The 19,323-nt window shown below is 41.9% G+C and overlaps 1 protein-coding gene across 12 annotated transcripts in view; it reads left to right on the top strand.

Annotated features, from left to right (window-relative positions):
• The window catches only part of SORCS1 (sortilin related VPS10 domain containing receptor 1), a 468,902-nt gene that overhangs the window by 369,733 nt on the left and 79,846 nt on the right, over positions 1 to 19,323 (top strand). For all 12 annotated transcript variants that reach the window (XM_072971853.1, XM_072971845.1, XM_072971844.1 and 9 more), the window contains 7 exons: positions 3,003 to 3,149; positions 11,791 to 11,893; positions 12,160 to 12,236; positions 14,081 to 14,172; positions 15,433 to 15,540; positions 17,040 to 17,157; positions 18,624 to 18,754. In XM_072971853.1, the coding sequence (XP_072827954.1) occupies positions 3,003 to 3,149; positions 11,791 to 11,893; positions 12,160 to 12,236; positions 14,081 to 14,172; positions 15,433 to 15,540; positions 17,040 to 17,157; positions 18,624 to 18,754 (776 nt within the window). The remainder of the gene's footprint in view (positions 1 to 3,002; positions 3,150 to 11,790; positions 11,894 to 12,159; positions 12,237 to 14,080; positions 14,173 to 15,432; positions 15,541 to 17,039; positions 17,158 to 18,623; positions 18,755 to 19,323) is intronic.

Genomic DNA, 19,323 nt, shown 5'->3' with positions numbered 1-19,323 from the left:
TGATGTGCTCATGCTGGCAAAGCATTTCCTGTAGACCCTGACGCTTCTCAAGTTCTCGATAAACGAGGGGCAGTGTTACTGTTCTGTCTTCTCATGCAGAATTCTTACTACCTGTGTTATTCAAAACAAAAATAGGGCTTCTGGTACAAAATGACTTTCTAATTACTAATTTTCATGAAGGAATATGGTGGATTGAATGATAACCAAAGGTTATACAAGAGTGGGAGACCACAGAGTGAGAGCTGACACGAGGAAGAATTCATGGGTGGTAAGGAGCACAGGGAGGGAGCACCAGAGACGTTTCCAGAAAGACAGATGCTCTTACGTGGTTGGTGAGAGTCAAGGTGTAAGTATCCTCTCTATGAGAGATGAGTTAGGGGACAGAGAAGAAGAATGGGGTCAGTCAAGATAAAGAAGAGGTTCTCGTTTCTGGATAAAGGCTTGGGCCTTGAGGGATGCATAGGATGTTGAGATGCCATCCTTCAGGTGAGCAAGTGAGTATACTGATGTGCTCTGTGTTGTCTAAGGTTTGAACTATTAACACTTCATATTTAAAAATCTAGTCGAAATGGTATTTTGGCTTATATGATATTAGAGAACAAGGGATTTTCACGGATTAGGGCCCTTGGCGGAAAGAGGAAAATAAGCAGACCCTCTCCAGCTCTGTCCCCTGCTGTCACACGTTTCCTCAACTTTTCCAATTTTTTACTCCTCAAGATAAAGCTGAAGGCCCGGCTGCCAGAGATGAGTTATAAAGTGCAGGCTCTCCACTCAAGTGGCATTTGATAATGCCAGGCAGTTGGGGGCCAGTAAAGTCACCACTTCCGCACATCAAATGAACCAGCTTCTAAACACGCATAACCCTGCTCTGACACCAGAGAAGGGAGAGGACGGTGGGGGGGGGAATGGGCAGGGGAATGACCAGAATAGGTAATATTTTTATCCCTTCTCTCCGTATTGTCAATTTCTAGAGTGTTGAATGGTTAAGACAGTGCCGTCTGTCATGTTGGGTTCTGCTGTGGAGGGAACACAGGTATGACTGCGGGAAAATTCTGGTTGATGAAATTTAATCTTTAAAGAATTGGCAGTTTAGTCATTTAAATATGTAACAGCCTCTGGAACATATGCAGAACCAGTATGGGGTTCCCTTGTGAGTAGTCCTGATGGAGCTGGTGTAGTGAATGACTAAATATTATTTGTAATTAACATACCATTGCATGTTACTGAGGTAGAGTCCTCCTGGAAATGTGTGTCTTCCTCGTTTGTTGAGGCTCAACAATGCATAAGAAAGTGGTCTGGCTGCTGTCAGTGGCCCCACATGAGGCTTATTTTCCTGAGTTTCAAAGTATTCCTCCCAGCAACTCATTTATACCACTTATTTGCTTAACAGACTTCTTGTTCCAAAAGAGTGCAAAGTTGGCCCCACTCTAAGTTACCCCAGATGCCCAATTAGCAGGTACAAACTAATGAGGTTTGACTGTGTCAAAAGCAAAGGCGAAACATGCTGGTTCTCTTGATTGAAACCCAGCCTCTTTGAATTGACAAATTCAGAGATGCATTTGTTGAAAAAAAGTTGAAAGTGAAACTGATTTGGATGTGAAGCCCGATTCTCTGTTATCTTAAGCAATTAAATTTTGTTTATGCCTCTGTTTCCTCATCCGTAGAATCGAGACAATAGCTGTTAACGCAGGTTTATAGTAAATATTGGAGGTTTTATTTATACAGTACTGGGTATAGTGGTTTGTATGTGGCAAGGATTGATGCTGTTTTTTCATTCTTCTGCTTAAAATTTTTCGTATTATAATATAAAGGGCCTGAGTTAAGTTAAATGGGTTCACATATGCTTACTAGCTTACTCCCGGTCTATTCTCAGAAAGCTACTTAATCTCAGTTTCTGTTCCTTCATCCTCAGAGTGTAGCTAATGGCAAGTGTATCTCCTGGTTTTTGTGAGCATTAAATGAAATAGCCTATGCATGGTGTTGGAATCCACTATGCAACACATTTCAGACCCTTTTCTCACTGCCCTCACGTTTTCCTAGGTTGTCTTGTCAAGCAGAGTCAAATATGTACAATGTGTTTAATAAATTCTAAAACACATGAAAAATACAATGCACAATGAATCATTTATTACTGCACAGTTTTGTTAACTTACCAGTTGTTAATCACTTTCCTAAGGTATAAAAGAGAGAAGGAAATTATATTTTCAGAGTCAAATAACTTATAAGGACTGTTTCTATGGGAATGACATTATTATAGGAACAGAGGAGGGATTCTTTGACAATTTAGGGAATCCACTGCTTCTTTAAGTTTAAAAGCTGTTCTCTTTTGCTCAATGTATTTTGGTAGCTTAATAGAGAAATCTTTTACAGAGGAGAAAAAAAAATGTAATACTAACTGGATCATGAGCTTTTCCTGACCTCTTTCTATTGCTCACGGCTGTAGATAGCGCAGTGACTTAAGTCATTAAGAGCAGAGGCACAGAGCTGTGGGTTAACATCCCAGGCCCACCGCTTACTATCTGTATAACTCTAGGCAGTGTGACCTTGGGCAGTCACTCTACCTGGGTGAGCCTCAGTTTCCTCATTTGTGAAATAGAATAAGTGAAACTGACCCAAAAAGACTGTTACAAGGATTAAGTGAGATAAATTAAGACCGTGTGTACTACACCTAAAATAAAATAAAAGTAGCCCCTATTTATTTATTATTTGCCAAGCACAGATCCAACAGCACAGAATTTATCTCTAGGCAACTGCAAGCTACTACCAATCTACCTTAGGGGAAATAAGAAACCTCTCTCAAACTTGCATGAGGACCCCCATACCACAAGGGGCATTTCTGTCCCACTGTCCAGCGGCTCATTATACATAAGCACTACCCTCACCCTCTTTGCTCCCAGATAAGTGCTCACGGCTTAATTTGACAGTCTGTTTTTTTTTTTTAAGTAAACAAATATATTTCTTCTCCAATTGATGTATTTTTCAGCCATGTCAATTTTTCCCAGGTAGCAGGGATAAAGGGAATGTTCTTGGCTAACAAGAAGATTGACAACCAAGTGAAGACTTTCATCACGTACAACAAAGGCAGAGACTGGCGTTTGCTGCAGGCACCGGACACAGACCTAAGAGGGGACCCTGTGCACTGCTTGCTGGTAAGTCTTCGTATCGGGGCAGGATGCTCCACACGGTGAGGGCTGGAGATGGAGGTTAAACAAACAGATGAATGTGGTCTCAGGGTTTTTTGCGCAATTGATAAACAAGGGGACAGGCAAGGGTGTGAAGGCAGTGTGTAGAAAAGAGTCACAGCACTGCCTTTTGTGATGGACCAAAACCATAAGAGAACATAAGCTTCTTGCTCTCTTCCAAGGGTCTTCGGTTGCAGCCCAACTTCTGATGAGGACCTCAAATTGTAGTTTAAGGGAGAATGTCATAGTTTTCATCGATAGTGGGGAAATACGCTCTTACTCTCCCATGAATAATCTGTTATAAACCAAATGATACATAAATTCAGCTGTAAAGTCGATGAACTAAATGCAGAATTGTGTAGGTGTATTTTCCAATGGAGATGTTTATTCATATTGTCAGAGAAATGTATGCCTCAAACAAAGGTAAGAACCACAGATTTAAATCCTGAGTTGGTACTCTTTATAATATGTTCCATTCCTTTATATCATTGGATAAAGCTGGTGTTGGCAAGCTATGGCCTGTGGGGCAAGGTTGGCCCACTGCTTGCTTTTTTAAATAAAGTTTTATTGGAACATAGTCATGCTTACTCATTTCTATATTGTCTAAGGCTGCTTTTGGTCTCTGATGGCAGAATTAAGTAGTCATGACAGGGACTGTATAGTCCATCAAGCCTAAGATATTTACTCTCTGGCCCTTAAAAAATAAAGTTTGTTGACCCTGGCTTTGAAGTATGACTTTTAAAAAGTTGCCTAACATTTGGGCAATAGATAGAATTTATTTATGTGTTTGATGATATCCAAGAGAGGGATCAAAGACGTGTCATGTCTTCAAGGAGTTTGCTATCTCCTTGAGAGATGGCATTAATAAATTAATGAAAATTTAATAAATGAAATATTAACATGTTAATAAATGAAAAGTTATGGGGTCACATTTTAGTGGTTCTGATGCCTGCCCTGTACTTGACACATGAATAGATTCTGGGTAAATGAAGAAGGCGGGGAGGGTGAGGTTAACTATAAAACAAAATATAGTTCAATGCTAAATTCTAAAAAACAGTTCTGAAGTTGTATTTCAGTTCATGAAAGGGTGAGACTAGTATGTAAAGCTAGAGGAGAGATCTTTTAGTTTTAGCAAGAAGGGCTTGATATGTACAAGCCCATCATACAATCCCAGCTTTCATGTTACCCACACTCAGCGTGCTTCCTCCTGTCCCAGGAAGTCTGAGCAGTCACTCTGCAGGTTCCTCATACGGCTGTCAGTGCATCACCCTCCTCCTCGAGAAGATGCCAGCAGCCATAGCTTGACCTTATTAGTTGCAGAGGCTATCACAGTTGTCAGCATGCATCAGGGAAGGAGTCTGAAATTCACCCTCCCACTCAGTTTCCATCCTTATTTACTGGGAACTCACAGGGGAAAGGGAAGCCGATGGCAGTGAGTGCACAAAGCCAGCTACAGAGTAGGTAAATGCAACAGTTATTTACTGAGCGCTTACTCTGTGCAAGACATGGTTCAGCCTCCTTTTAGAAACATGCTCAACTTTCTCGATCAGCTATTTTAAGTGATACTTTGTCGAAGATGCATGGGATGCACGAGTGCCTTGATGAGGTCCTCCATCCCAACATGTGCTTTGGTGATTGAATGTCCATGAGAGAGCATTAACCATGTCACTGAAAGAGCCTTTCCTGGGTGATCTGGCAGCATAAATGGACCACTAGAAACGTCTCTTACACAAAGCGCTTAGCGAGGTGTTCCCTGCTGCACCCCCAGACCAGTGTTAGGAAGTCTTACTGCTGTGCCTCCAAGATGGAAGTGCAGTATCAGCTCACATCCCCATCTCCACTGGGACCGTCCTCATGCAAGTCACCATCATTCCTCACTTCCCCTACAGTGACAGGCTGTTCTTCCTGTCTCTACCTGGCAATCTCTTCTCTACACAGCAGCCAGTGCAATCTTTAAAAAAAAATCCAATTTTATTGAGGTAAAGCACACAACATAAAAGTACCCATTTTAAGAGTACAGTGATAAATTTTGACAAATGTACAGACCCCTGTACCCACTATCACAGTCAAAATAGAACATTTTCATCACCCTAAAAAGGTGCTTTGTGTCCCTTTACAGTCAGCATCCACACCCTTGGCTCTAGAAAACCACTGCTCTGCTTTTTTTCGTAATAGATTAGATTGCCCTTTTCTAAAATTGTATGTAAATGGTATCAATTTGAGCTTTCAAAATTCAGATCTTGTCCCTTCTTTCCTTAAACCTCCTAATGACTTTCTAATTCAGGTGGAATAAAATTCAAATGCTTAACCCTGGCCCACAAGATTCCATCTGGTCCAGCTTCTATCTCCTTCTCCTGCCTAGGCTCCAGATTCTCTCTCCTTCCTTCCTTGCACATCGGCCGTGGTGGGGGAAGAGGGCACCCATTTCCATACTATTAGCTCACCAAGTTTGTTTGTGTCTCAGGCTCTGCATTTGTCATTATGTTATGGATCTGGGTTCTTAGACTCTTTAATCAATAGAAATTGGTAAGAGGCCCAACAAGAAATTCAGGCAAGGCTTTGTTGTGGTTCATGGTGCAGCACAAGGGAGGAAAAACAAGTAACAGGTGCCCTTGCTTGCTTCTCAAGGAGGGGTGAGCTGGTCCCTTAAATGGGGTGAGAGTAGGAGCAGATTGATGCATCAAAAGGTGTCTTAGGTGGTCTGTCCATCCCTTTGGTGGTACTGGGTGCAGGGATCATGCTCAGTACCCTGCTTTTGCACCTGGCAACTCAGAAGAGGTGGTTTGGTTTGGCTTTTTTGTGCCTCATTGTTCATAATTGCCCCAACTGTGCAAGCATGTAATTTTCAGTCCCTTATAGTTTCTTTGTATCCTGTTGCTTGAAGAGACGTTTGTCCAGGTGCAAGCACTCCAGTGAAGGGTCCCAGGTCCCAGCCTGCTCATTTATATCTCTTAAAATGCTCTTCTAACCTTTTTTTTTTTTTTTGGCATTCAGCTCTTTGCTTAATTACCTTAATCTTAGAGACCTTCCTTGAGCATTCTCAAAAGTTGCACTTGGTCCAACCTTTTTTTATTCATGACCTTTCTCACTTTCTGAAGTCAGCACATGCATTAGTTGACTTTCTGGTCCATCTTCCCCTGCAAATTATGAGCTCCATGGGCATAGGGACTGTGGCTATCCTTTTGGTCATCCCACAGAATCAGCTCAAGAATCATACTTGATATGTGGTAGGTGCTCAGCACGTATGTTGTTGAGGGTGTTGTGTTTGTTTGAAGCAGACATGCCAAGGACAGATGTTTCAGTTTCCTATCTGGACTTCAGTGGAAGCCTTTCCTTGCCATTGACAGTCACACTGAAGGATTTGTCATCATCGCCACTTTCTGAAGCTCATGGGCACAAGTTGACCCCAAAGTTGACAAAATCAGTAGGCTCATTCAGATTGAGCAAAGATGAGTTAATGAGATCCAGATGTATGGTACCCAAGAGTCTTTTGGCCTTCCTCCCTCATTAACCCTATTGTTTAATGTAGTTTTAATCTAAGCTCTAGAAAACAGGCAGCAGGATGAGGAGGTGAAATGGCAAAAGGAAGAAGAGACCAAAATCATTTTATAAAAATTTGCCCAAAGCACAAAATGGGAAAGAAAATCTTTTAGCTACCAGAGACTCAGACTGTTAAAAACCTTCTTTGGGCTTGGGAGCTGGTAGCAGAGGGGAGATAAAAAGTGATTTTAGATTGTGAGTACTTGGAAAGTGACAGTGTCACTGAAAGCACAGCCTAGTGATTAGAAGAGAGATTTTTCTCCAGCAGGGCTGTTACAAATGTGGAACAAGTTCAAAATTACAGCCCCAAATGGAATGTTCCTGGCAAAATGTATTCTATAGAAATAAGACATCCAGGGTAATTTGGGGCTGTATTTTTAGGACCCTTAGACTGATTGCCTCTAGGGTTCAGCTGGGATTTCCTTCCTCTGAAGACAGCATTGTACAATTAGATGGGGGTGTTACAGGTCATGGTCCACCTGCCTTCAAAGCCTCAGGATTGGGCTCCCAAGAGGCACGCTGTGAGCTGAGCCTGTAACAAATCCTAGGGCCCCTTAGGGAAAGCATGGTGTTTCATGGAGAGAGGCCGTGACGTCTTTATGGATTCAGTTGGCAGTGTTCTACTGGAGCTAAGCAGCCAGCTACCTCAGGAGACTCTCGACTCTGCTTCCTGCTCCTTTGCGCTGGTTGTGACTCTCCAGGTTCTGCTGTATTAAGTGGGGCTCAATGCCCCAGATCCAGCCAGTTGGCCCAGGGGCCTCCCTCCCTCTGCCATTGACTCTTTACTAAAAATCAAGTGAATTCCATGGTCCAACTCAGGGTCAGAAACAGCACAAATGTGTGTGTGCAAGGGTGGGTTTGGGGATACATTCAGGCAATTTACCTGCTGCCTTATTGTTTATGAAAGCTCTGATCTGGCTTTTCACTACCTATGGGTAAAGGTACCATGAAGATGAGACGTAAATTCTGTAAGTTCAGAGGTTAGGGGGAAAGAGGAATTGGAATGAGAAGCTGGTTGACTCGCAGATAATCTAACAGGTTTCTTTAAAATGTATTTTTTATTGAAGTATAGTCAGTTTACAATGTTGTGTCAATTTTTGGTGTACAGCACAATGCTTCAGTCATATAGGAACATACATTTTTTTTCATGTTAAATCTAACAGTTTTTAAAGTTGATTTCTTTCAGAGGAGGGGGAAATCCTGTATCATTTAGTACTTTTCCATCGACCTGTGCTAGGAAGACCATAGCTAGTTCATGGATCAGTTGAATTTAATGGGCATTTCCTGAACACTTGCAATGGCCAAATGATGTTGCTGGTTAAAGTAAGACATAAAAAAGTAAGGCAAAAGAAAGGTAATTGGAGCCTAGAGGTCCACAGTGGGCTTCAAGAGTTTGTGAACTCCTTGAATTTATATACAAACTCTGTGTGTGCTTCCTTTGGGTACTTTTTCTTGGGAAAGAGTCCTCAATATGTATGAGATTCTCAAACTCTGTCCCTGACCCTGAAAAGATTAAAGACTAAGGATCTAGTTGCTCCTAGTACTGACCAACTGATGATACTCCCCACCGTGAGACAGACCATATGTGGGTAGGGACAACAGGCAGCTTCCAAACAGAGATGCTGGTCCCTCCATTCTCTGTAAGTCAGCTACTAGGTCACAGTGGTACTGGTGTACGGTTCTAGATTTTCTTAATATGGAAAGATACGGGAAACAGAGAAATATCTTTGGGATTATCTATGCTTTGACTCTTCTGAATTGGAGCTAACTCTGGAAATGTTCAGATATTCAGTATATGTTTGCTAATGGGAGAAAAGAAGACAGAAAGGGAAAGGTGGGCCAAGAGCCTCCTGCCTGGGAAAAATGTGCCTGTGAATTGAGAGACTTGTCTTGTGTTTTTCAGGAGTTTGCAGGGGCTTGACAGACGTTATAAGCAAATCTTTCTGTTAATCTTTAGTGTTTTTTTGACAAATATCCAAAACTGTTCAGGTACAAAAGTTTAAGTTAAAAAAGTGAAAATGAATCACTTAACATCATAGGTCTTCGAACATTGATGTAGACTATATAACTTCCTTGAAAAAATGGAGGAAAGAAAGAAAAAAAAAGACCGAATACTTCCCTTGTACCAGCTGGGGGCAATCCAGTACTACAAATGTGAGAGAGGAGGAAAGAAGTGCCTGAAAAAGATTGTTTCTAATGTTGCTGCTACTGCATGAACTGGTGTCTTTTCTTCCCAAATTAATTTATCTCAGGTCTCTGATAGCCATAGCAACAGAGCAGTGCTGAGCTGACCAATTGAAAAATGCCCTCTTTCTTTTGTAATGACCAGTGCACTGTCTCAAATTACCCTTGACTCAGGTGGCAACTTAGCGTCTCAGCCCTCCAGACTGCTGGGTGATGAAGCATGTGGCTGGTGGCTGGCTTAATATTGCAGGCTGGATGCCCCTTGGCCAGGGATGTCCTGCTCTATTGGGTGGTGCAAAAGTCCCTCCGTTAAGCCCATCTGTCTAGGTGTAATCCCCAAGGAGACCGCTTTCTAGAATGCCATGGGGATCGTCACATTGCTCTGATGGATGTGGTGTATACGTAAGTCCACATACTCCTGGCGTTGTTCTGAGTAAAACAGTAAAGTCAGGCCTTTCATGTCCTAACTTGAAAGCAATGCTTGATATTTCGTGTGTTTATTGACTGTCTTTCGTAGATTCTATGCGAGGTTTTGCGGAAGATGCAACGTAGTGCTTGATGTTTTCTCTTTATTTACAGAGCATATCTCTTAGGGGGATAAAACTGTGCATTTCTCGGATAGATGATCCAGGATTGTGCATGGTAAAATAAATTTGTAAGCCAGAGAATGCGAGATCCTGATAGGCTGCTGTTGTCAGGGAAATTCTCTTGGAAAACTGGTTTGATCCCTCTGCTTTATCCTGTCTCAGCACCTGCCTGAGTGTTGCAAAACACTTTTCTGGGTCCTCTGCAACATACAATACCCGCTCTTGGTTTTCTGTTGGACAAAAGGAAGCCAAGTTTTGGGGTCTGATTGGTTTTTTTATAGGGGTGATCTTCCTTAGTCTTATGGAACATGATAGAGTAGAAATTCCTTTTTTGAAAGGTTTCCATGAAACTTCCGTGTAAAACCCACAATGTGTTGCCGTCATCATTCCTTCCAAGTTTACTCTCTCTGTTCGCAGTGAGGAAAAGTCCCTATTGTGATTCGCCATTCTGTTTCACCAGTATCTTGGCTGCTTTTATTCCTGAGTTTCATTTTTAGTTTGTCATTCACGCTCTCCCACATAAATGCAATCATTGCATCTCTGTAACTTGCTGAATCTCTGCTGGCTGAGACTCACAGAGCAGAATGAAAGTAATAACAGAGATACATTGGTGATTCCAAAAACTCAAGTCGATAAGATTAGAAAATAATCTGCCCAGCAAACGAAAAGAGCTGTGGGTTCAGACACAAACTAGTAGTTTTTGACAACTCAGTACAAGAACTATTTTAAATGAAATTTGTATAAGGTTTATTATCCTGTTTTTGAAAACCGTTGATATATTAATCAGAGAACTTGATCAAGATTTTTATGCACAGACAAGTCCCTTCAATTTTCACTTAAATGGTTATTACTAGTGCATTTTGTTTATAAGGATGACTTCTATGTTGAATAACACTGAGTCTGATGATACCCTAACACAGATGCTGTGTCAGTTGATTGGTGAATGTTAGGGCTGCTTCACGTTTCACACAGCTTCTTCTATAGAACTGAGACCAAGGTCTCAAATGGCTGAGAGATGCCAAGTGTTGTAATAACCTATAATGAAAAATAATATGAAAAAGAATATATGTAATATAAAAAACTGAATCACTATGCTAAATATCAGAAACTAATGTAACATTGTAAATCACCTATACTTCAATTAAACAAAAACATTGATGGATCAAGAAGATGGTGTGTATATATGTATATATGCACACACATACAGTGGAATATTACTCAGCCATAGAGAAGATGAAATCTTGCCATTTGCAACATGGATGGACCCTGAGGGTATTATGCTAAGTGAAATAAGTCAGATGGAAAAAGAAAAACACTGCATGATTTCACTCATATATGAAATATATAAGAAAATAAATAAATGAACAAAACAAAACAAACAAAAACAAACACATAGATACAGAGAACAAAGTAGTAGTTACCAGAGGGGAAGGGCTGGGAGGAGGGGGAAATTGGAAAAGGGGATCAACTTCATGGTAATGGATGGAAACTAAGTTTTTGGTGGTAAACATAAGTAGACGTGTAATGTTGTACATATGAAACTTATGTAATGTTACAAGCCAACCTTACCTCAATAAAAATTTTTAATTAAAAAAGAAAAAGATGCCAAGTGACCTCTTCAAAGTCCTCCCAACCTGACCAAACTTTCCTATCCCATTTATATCCCATTTTTCCTCTGTGGTCTTACCTGCCATATCACAGCTCCCCTCTTCCTCTTCTTTTCTTTGTGACTGATGCTACTCAGGCCTGAAATGTCCTTTATCCTCCTGACCATCTCCTCTGCAGTTCATATCCTCCCCATCTTTGCCTCAGGCACCATTTTCTCCTTGAAACCTCCCCTGATCCAAAGTTGGACATAGTCTTGTCATCCTCTAGAATTTCATATTTTGTCTGTACTGATCTGATGGCTATTAAAATAGTCTCTCTTTATGGTAAGCCATAGAAGATCTTAAATTATGTACTCCGTAGTGGCAGGGACCAAACTTTAGTCACTGTAACTCTTTCATAAGCTACACCTAGTGTTTTATGGATAAAGTACAAAAGTGTCTGTTGAATGGCCAAATGGCAATTCTATCAGTAGATTATACTTACAGTGAAGAGGCTCTTTCCTTCATCAACTTGGCAGCTGTCTTATGCTTAGTGGACATCGGATATTTGTGCAATGAAAGATGGATGAATGGGTGGGTTCATGAATGGATGGATAGATGGTTGCATAAATGGATGGATACTCTGCATCTGAGCTTTAAATGACCATTTAGATTACCTGCTTTTATGACCCTCATTTCTCCTCTTCTCAGCCCTATTGCTCACTACACCTTCACCTTAAGGTCTCTGAGAATCCCTACACATCAGGGATCATTGCCAGCCGAGACACAGCTCCCAGCATCATCGTGGCTTCAGGTAAGAAGCTTGCTTGGCTTGTTCGCTGCTATAAATTGTGTTTATTTTAAAGAGCTAGCTATCTGTGCTTGGAACTTAATGAGCAAGCTAAAAATATTTTTGAAAGGCACCCAAACCATTGACCCCGAAGCAAGTATGCTGGAAAACCCTGCTCAGATATAATGTTTACAGTGTATATCCATCTCAGGCAACGCGCACCACTAATGTAGCCTCTCATTAGCTTTTGTAGAAAATTCCCTTCACTGAGGGTGATGTGCTGTCTCTAGGTAACATCGGTTCGGAGTTGTCAGACAGCGACATCAGCATGTTTGTCTCTTCAGATGCCGGGAACACTTGGAGGCAGGTAAGAGAGTGTCCTGGGTCAGGTCACTAAGGTTAAATGATGTACAAATGGTCCCACTTGACTCAGTGCCGGGAACTTACTCAGCCACACGTAAATCCTGAATCTTGTTAAAGTATTGATTTTCCTTTTTATTTTATGAAAGGCTTTAAAAAATTGAGTTTAGCAAACATTTACGATATTTGATTTCTTTGATAAAAAGAACCTTTTTTCAGAGCCTTTCTGTAGGAAAGTTTATAAGTAACAGTGAAACCAAATTAGATATGACTAAATTTTTTTCCATAAAAGAAAGCTAGAAGTCTAAAGAGTTTATTATGTGAGGGACACGGAACCTGGAAGGTAGATTATCTCCCTAACACTAAGCTGTCTCCATCAATTCCCCTTGCCTTGAAGTCAGAATAGGAAAGAGTGCAGTGATATAGAAATAGCCGTTACCCAGGTGATGTGCTGTGATGTTTAAAGCTCATGTGCAGAAGACAGAGTAATAACCATCAGGGTGCATATGTAAGGGAAAGTAGAAAAGGAATCGCTTTAAACCAATGCATTTAGCTTAAATGTTTCCTCTTTCTTCTGAATGAAAATTAGATGCTCTCAGCTTATAAAACAGGCACTTAATGAGGTTTAGCAATCATAACAAGATGTGTGCCTAATGCACGGTTGTTACACTTCAATAAATATGTTTTAATAAGCCACTGACATTTAATTATCATACAATAACTAGCACCATAAATTGAAATCTAATGCACAGGTAATCACGCAGCAGTGAGAACAGTCCACTTTAAGTTTTAGACAGAGATGTCCACGTTATGGTCTAGTTACCACTTCCAAGCTTCAGGCCCTTCCATAGATCTGTACTGTGATTCTCATGTTTTGAGGAGAGTGGGGCAGGAGAGAAACTTGCTTAAGAAAACTCAGGCCTTTTGCCTTCGAGGTACGTAGAAACGTGGACTGTTAAGCTTTCTATGGAGAATAGTTAGAAAACCAGAGTCTCGGGTTTTTTTCCTTCTAACACCCCAAACAAAGCCAAGAAGTCTCTCCTATAGCCCTGGGATACATCTTGGGTATAAGAAGTAAACAAAGGGGAAAACATGATGTCTATGCTGTAACCACAGGCAAGGCTCTACTAGCGGTGTGACTGTGAGAAAACAGCACACGTCTTATATGGAGAGGACTGAGAAATTGTTTTCAGCCTGTCTGCCTTTGACCTCAGATTTGTCTCTCCACATCTGGAGAAAGACCCAGTAACACACATGATTCCATTTCGGTCAGAACTGCTTTATGACTTGTTAGAGAGCCCGAGTCGGACAAGAACAGCTGTCCTCTGTAATACTTGGAAACTTCGGAATAACTACATGTGGAAAGGACACTGAAATGCTGCACGTCCCAGCACCACCAGTTACCATCTGCATGGTCCTAAGCAAGTCACCACGTCTCCCTAAACCTTAGTTTTCTCATCAATAAAAATGAGAATGTTGGAGCAAACTATCTCTGAGGTTTCTTGCATCTAAAGACGTTACCCAGTATGACTGTTGCCCAATATTCTGGCATCCTCATAAATGGGAATCAGTAGAACTTACCACAAAAAGATAGGAATATAAATATGAGTATAAAACTCTTTAAATTATTTAAATTTCCTTTGTGGTGCACCTAGAATCATTGTGTGTAACGCCAATCGTACATACAGCCCACCTTGGGAATCATTGTTCATAACTATGTCTGACCAAAGCATTGGCGAACCCAGTTCTGTCGTGGGGAGGTCTTTCTTCTCAGATGAAGACTAATTGTCTGAACCCTGGGTGTGTGTGGATGTGGGTGTGTGTCCCTGTGTATGTCTTCTCCTCTTCCAGATCTTTGAAGAAGAGCACAGTGTTTTGTATCTGGATCAAGGCGGAGTCCTGGTTGCTATGAAGCACACATCTCTCCCGATTCGACATCTCTGGTAAAGGCACCTACTTCCCCCGAGTCATGCGCCTGACGGTTCCGCCCGGCTGAGACCAGTCTGGAAGACAGGCTATGACTGTGGCTGTGCTTGTAGTAAATCATCAAGCTCTACTAGAGTACAACTTACTCCTTTGCTTTATTAAAGTGAAAAGCAAGCAGGGAGAGGGAGGGAGGGAGAGAGAGCTTGATTCTGCCCCTTAGAGAGGAATTACATGATTTTCAAATGCGACAGTCCCCCCAACCAGTGCCCCCAGACCATATTCTTTCAGCCCAGTCATGGGTAGAATGGTGTGTTAAGGATAATCGCTGAATAGCTTAACCTCTTGCAGCTGCCCTTCCCAAATAGCGTGTCCTGGAGTTCAATATTTACACTCACTGTGTGTGCATTCCACACAGAGATCAGCAGTTTATGGCACTTCTGCTCTGGTCTCATTTCTCCTGACCCCACTTCCTCATCTTCCTTTCTGGGAGGCGATACTCTGCAGCTCTACCTGTAGGACTTCCACAGATGGCCTAACTTCCAGAAGGGTTTCTGATAGACTCCTTCATCTGTGTTTTTGACAGTGGCTCTTTCCACATATGTGCTTGTTCAAAGTCAAAAACTTGATTTTTCCCACCACTGTTGATTACTTTGGTGACTGAAGGGAAAGCTGCAGAGATAAGAGAACTAGAGGCTTAGCTTGGGGGAAGGCATCCTAGAGAAAGGCAGAGCAAAGGAAACATCCTGTGTGACCATCAGAGAGCTAGAGTTCTTACCTACTTTCAAGAGCCTGTCTTTCTGCACCTGTTCACTCAGTAAATCAGTCAGGATTTATGACAGTGTAAGAGGGATACCACTAATGGTTTCATCACATAGAAGTGGCTGGCTCAAGTCCCTCCCAGTAGGTCTCATAAGGCCATTGCGCTCAGAATCACCGTAAGGCTTGCTGTTGGATTGTAGTGAGGTTTGAGAGAGGGTCACACTAAGATCTAAGATCTGATGAAATATCCAAATTAAAAATAAAATTCCATCAAAGACTTATTATCATTCCCGTTTCATGCAGCTCTCCCCTGATTGATGTTATAACACATCTGGGTCCCAAGTCACGTGGCTGTCTCTCTCCCTTCTGTTGTAATTAAGAACGTGTATTCCTATAAAAGGCTCACTTTGACAATGCCCCAGGTACTTCTGAAATGTATTCTCTCCTGGCTGATAGCATCTTGTCTTTGAAAGGATTTTCTTCTGAGATCCGATGACTGCTGTTTTTTCTGTTGTTAGGTTGAGTTTTGATGAAGGGAGATCTTGGAGCAAATACAGTTTCACATCTATTCCACTTTTTGTGGATGGGGTTCTGGGTGAGCCTGGGGAAGAGACTCTAATCATGACGTAAGTGAAAAACTACGATGTCTTCTAGTCTTAATAAAAATCCAGAAACATGTTTTTAGCTAAGCCTGTTCACCTTGCTACTGTCAGGTGTGAAGTCGCCAGCAAAGGCAGTACGTCTTCATGATTCTTCCCCAGCAAAGAGAAAAGAAAAGTACGGCCATCTGTCTTTACTAGCTGTTAGGAGACCCACACTGAGGGCTGTCAGCACAGCGGTGCAGCCTGTTTCTTCCTATAGGGAATGGGCTCAGAGAAATTAGAAGTGATTATTTCCATAGAAAATAAAGCTATCAATTGAAAACTTTAATAATAAACACATTCGATAGACAGAAAACCACAGGCATATAAGAATGATTCCACTTTAAGGCGGAACACAGAGCTTGATCAAAACCCCACAAAAGATTCTATTTTTCCCTGGCTCTTTACCTAACCCAATTGTGAGGCATTATTAGGGAAACCAGGAGAACAGTCTGTTCTTGTGAAATTGCATTTATGCTCCTTCTCATCTGGAAAGTGATGATCATTAATTTGTGAAAGACTTGATTAATGGCTTGCCTGCCTGTGGGTTTCAAAACATGAGCTTTGAATTTGAAATACGAAGCTGATTTTTTTTCCCTTCTCCTGGAAAATTGGACGTGGGAAACAGAGGGAAGGTTTTTACAACAGTTGTTTCTGTTGGCAATGAAAATTTCAAAATCAAGGTGAATAGTTGGTACATTTTCTAATTTTTTCTCCCCTACTCCTTTTTTTTTTTAAACAATAGAAAAGATCAACAGAAATGTAATATGCCTCATAGCTGCACTTTTGCCTGTGGTAAACATAGCTAGAATAGCAATGTATTCTATAATTTGTCTTTATTCAATTTTTATATTTGCAAAACACATATAGAAAAAGAAAAGCTGACAGAAAAGACTACCTTGCGGCTTTTATTCGCATCTGCAATAGGTGATTCAAACACTGCGTTAAATAGCAGAGTCCCTCTGAGTAAGGAGAGTAGCGTGCACAGGGTGGGAAATAGTTATAACTCCTCAGCCTTGCTGCCCACTTTCCCCTGGGACTGGTGGGAAGGTGAAACAGCCTGGAAACCATGGGAACCATGTACATTGAAAGGAGAACCTAGAAGGATAACTTTGGGCCACCTAGAATGCAGCATTTGAGATTGTTTCCTCAGTCTTTTCCTTTTTGGTCAACCATTCTTTTACAACATACAGAAGTGGGCTTTTAAGTCAAACAGCCTGGCATTTGACTCTACCAGTTCTTCATGAATGGACTCTGGTTTTTGTGGGCTAGCAAAACCCTTTGCGCCTCAGTTTACCCAAATGTGAAGTAGAGGCAGTGATAGCATCCTCCCCAGACATGTGTTTTACAGATCAAATGATATGACCATTGTGATGGGCTTAGCATTGTGTTAATCTTAGAGTAGACACTTGGCGTGTGGTAGCTGTGGTTATAACTGTCGGCGTTGCTGTTGTGATTATCTGTTATCATCATGAACTCTGCAGAGTGTTTGGACACTTCAGCCACCGCTCTGAATGGCAGCTGGTTAAAGTGGACTACAAGTCCATTTTTGATAGACGGTGCGCCGAGGAGGACTACAGACCCTGGCAGCTGCACAGCCAGGTAGGAGGAGAGAGCTGAGGCTGAGTCCTGGGTGGGAGGCCTGGAGAGTGAGGGGGGAAAGCTAGTCATTAAAGCCCGGGAGTCGGAGTTCTGTAGGCTAATATGTCCACGGAGTGCTTTCTTCCGTGTGTTGCATTCCACAGCAGTGAACAAACTCAACATGTATAGCTTGTTGTAAAATCATTTCTGTTTTTATTGTCCTGGGATATAATGAGATAAAATTCAAATGTGCTTGGCTTAGACTTACGACTCAAAATGAAATACCAACTCAGCACGGAGATCCAAATGTAATTTATCTGAGCGTGTCATCTGGTTGCTGGGAGGTGGGGGGCAGGGTGAGGAAAGGGTCTTTAATTTTATTTAGCAGTGCAAACGACCATAAAATAGCAACGTCATGCCGGGTGAGCGGTGCCAGCAAGAGCCTTCCTCCCCACTGCTGTGATGCCCCAGGATTAGGTAGCGCTTCTGACCTCCTTCCGAGGCACTTGTGTATAAGAACGCAGAATTATGAATAGGAAAACTTCCTTCATCCTGGCCCCTCTGCTGTTCAGCTCATATATAAAGCCTTGGCTAAAAGCATCTCTCCTCCTTTGATTGCCCAAGCCATAAGTCATTGTGCAGGCCTCTCAGAGAACGTATCGGAGGGTCTTCCTGAAAACCATCACCATATTCCGGCTGTGACATGTCACATACCCCAAACCTATACTAAGGAATATGCTTATGTGTAGGTGTGTAATGCAGACTGTTAGAGTGAGTTTGCTCAAACAAGACAGTTAGCTTAGATGAAACTGTTTTTGTCCTCCAGACGCATACACAGAGCTGGGTCTGACCATGGGGGCTGCAAGAGCTAGGATGACCCACTGTCCTTGGAGGCTCAACAATAAAGTGATCATTCACTTAGGTTGCTGGCATTTTGGGTGCCCCTGCATCGTGATGTACAAAGCTTTTACTTAGTTTGTGGAGAAACACTGCATTTAGTTCTCTTGCTTGTCTGGTAGACGGACGTAAAATCAGTGCTATAACGTTGTGTGGGCAGAGGCATAATAAATCGGAGCGAAATTGACCTTTTTATTTGTTAACAATACTCTTCTTTCATATGCTTATGAATGACCTAAATCTTTAATGACAGAAATATTGAACTTACTTAGTACAGATTTCTTGGCAATATACTCGTTACAGGCCGAGTCTTAGTTATCTGTGTGTCCTTCATAGCATTGGGCCTAAAATCTTGCCAAGTCAAGGTTTACTGAATACATAGAGTTCAGGACTCTCAACGCTTCTTAGGATTACCTGCATCATCACGTTCTATAATAGGGCTCTTGACACTGAAAATGCTGTTAGCACAAAGCAGACGATGTGAGTCCAGATAACTAAGGTTTGAGGACATCTCCCTGGACTGTCGTGATGTGGACTAGGGAAAGTCCAAGCTATGTGCCCAACTGCATGAGATTCTTGTCTCCTTACAGGGGGAAGCATGCATCATGGGGGCGAAAAGAATATATAAGAAGAGGAAATCAGAGCGGAAATGTATGCAAGGAAAATATGCGGGAGCTATGGAGTCCGAACCCTGTGTCTGCACAGAGGCTGATTTTGACTGGTGAGCTTGGGCTGTTATCCCATGGAATCATCCAGTATATCAAACCCACATGGGCTTCCGTGAAAATTTAGATTTGAAATAATAGTAACATGCACAGAGCCAAGTGACAAGCCTCATGTTCTTGTGAAATTGCCACCTGGGGACATCACGGCTTACTAGCTATGTACCTGTGAATGTGGAAAAGGGAGTTTCTTTGGACTTAAGGAGGATTCAGAAGATGGCTGGTAGTTAACTTCACATATTTGACAGAGCTCAGGACAAAAGGAGAGAGCAGTTCTGCCCTGAGCTGATTCGGACAGCAACACTGAGAACAATCAGTGGACTTTTCGGAGAGCAAACATATTTGTGCTCAAGATTGAAAAGACTTTGTAGACTCGAGGTTCCTGGTAGTGGAACAATGGCGTTGTCAGGCAGTGAATTTTCTCTACCTGCAGGTTTTCAATCAGTGAGTAGCTGACGATTGCCTGTGAGAGCTGTGGAAGTCTTTTCTGAATCCAGGGCAGGGGTGGATTCAGTGGCATTGCAATCTATGGTTTTGTGGACCTAGCGGTAAGAGAGCCTTCTCCCTC

This window comes from Vicugna pacos, chromosome 11 (genome assembly GCF_048564905.1).
Source record: "Vicugna pacos chromosome 11, VicPac4, whole genome shotgun sequence".
NCBI lineage: Eukaryota > Metazoa > Chordata > Mammalia > Artiodactyla > Camelidae > Vicugna > Vicugna pacos.
Note: the sequence above shows the minus strand (reverse complement) of the source record. Positions and strands in the feature narration are given on the sequence as shown.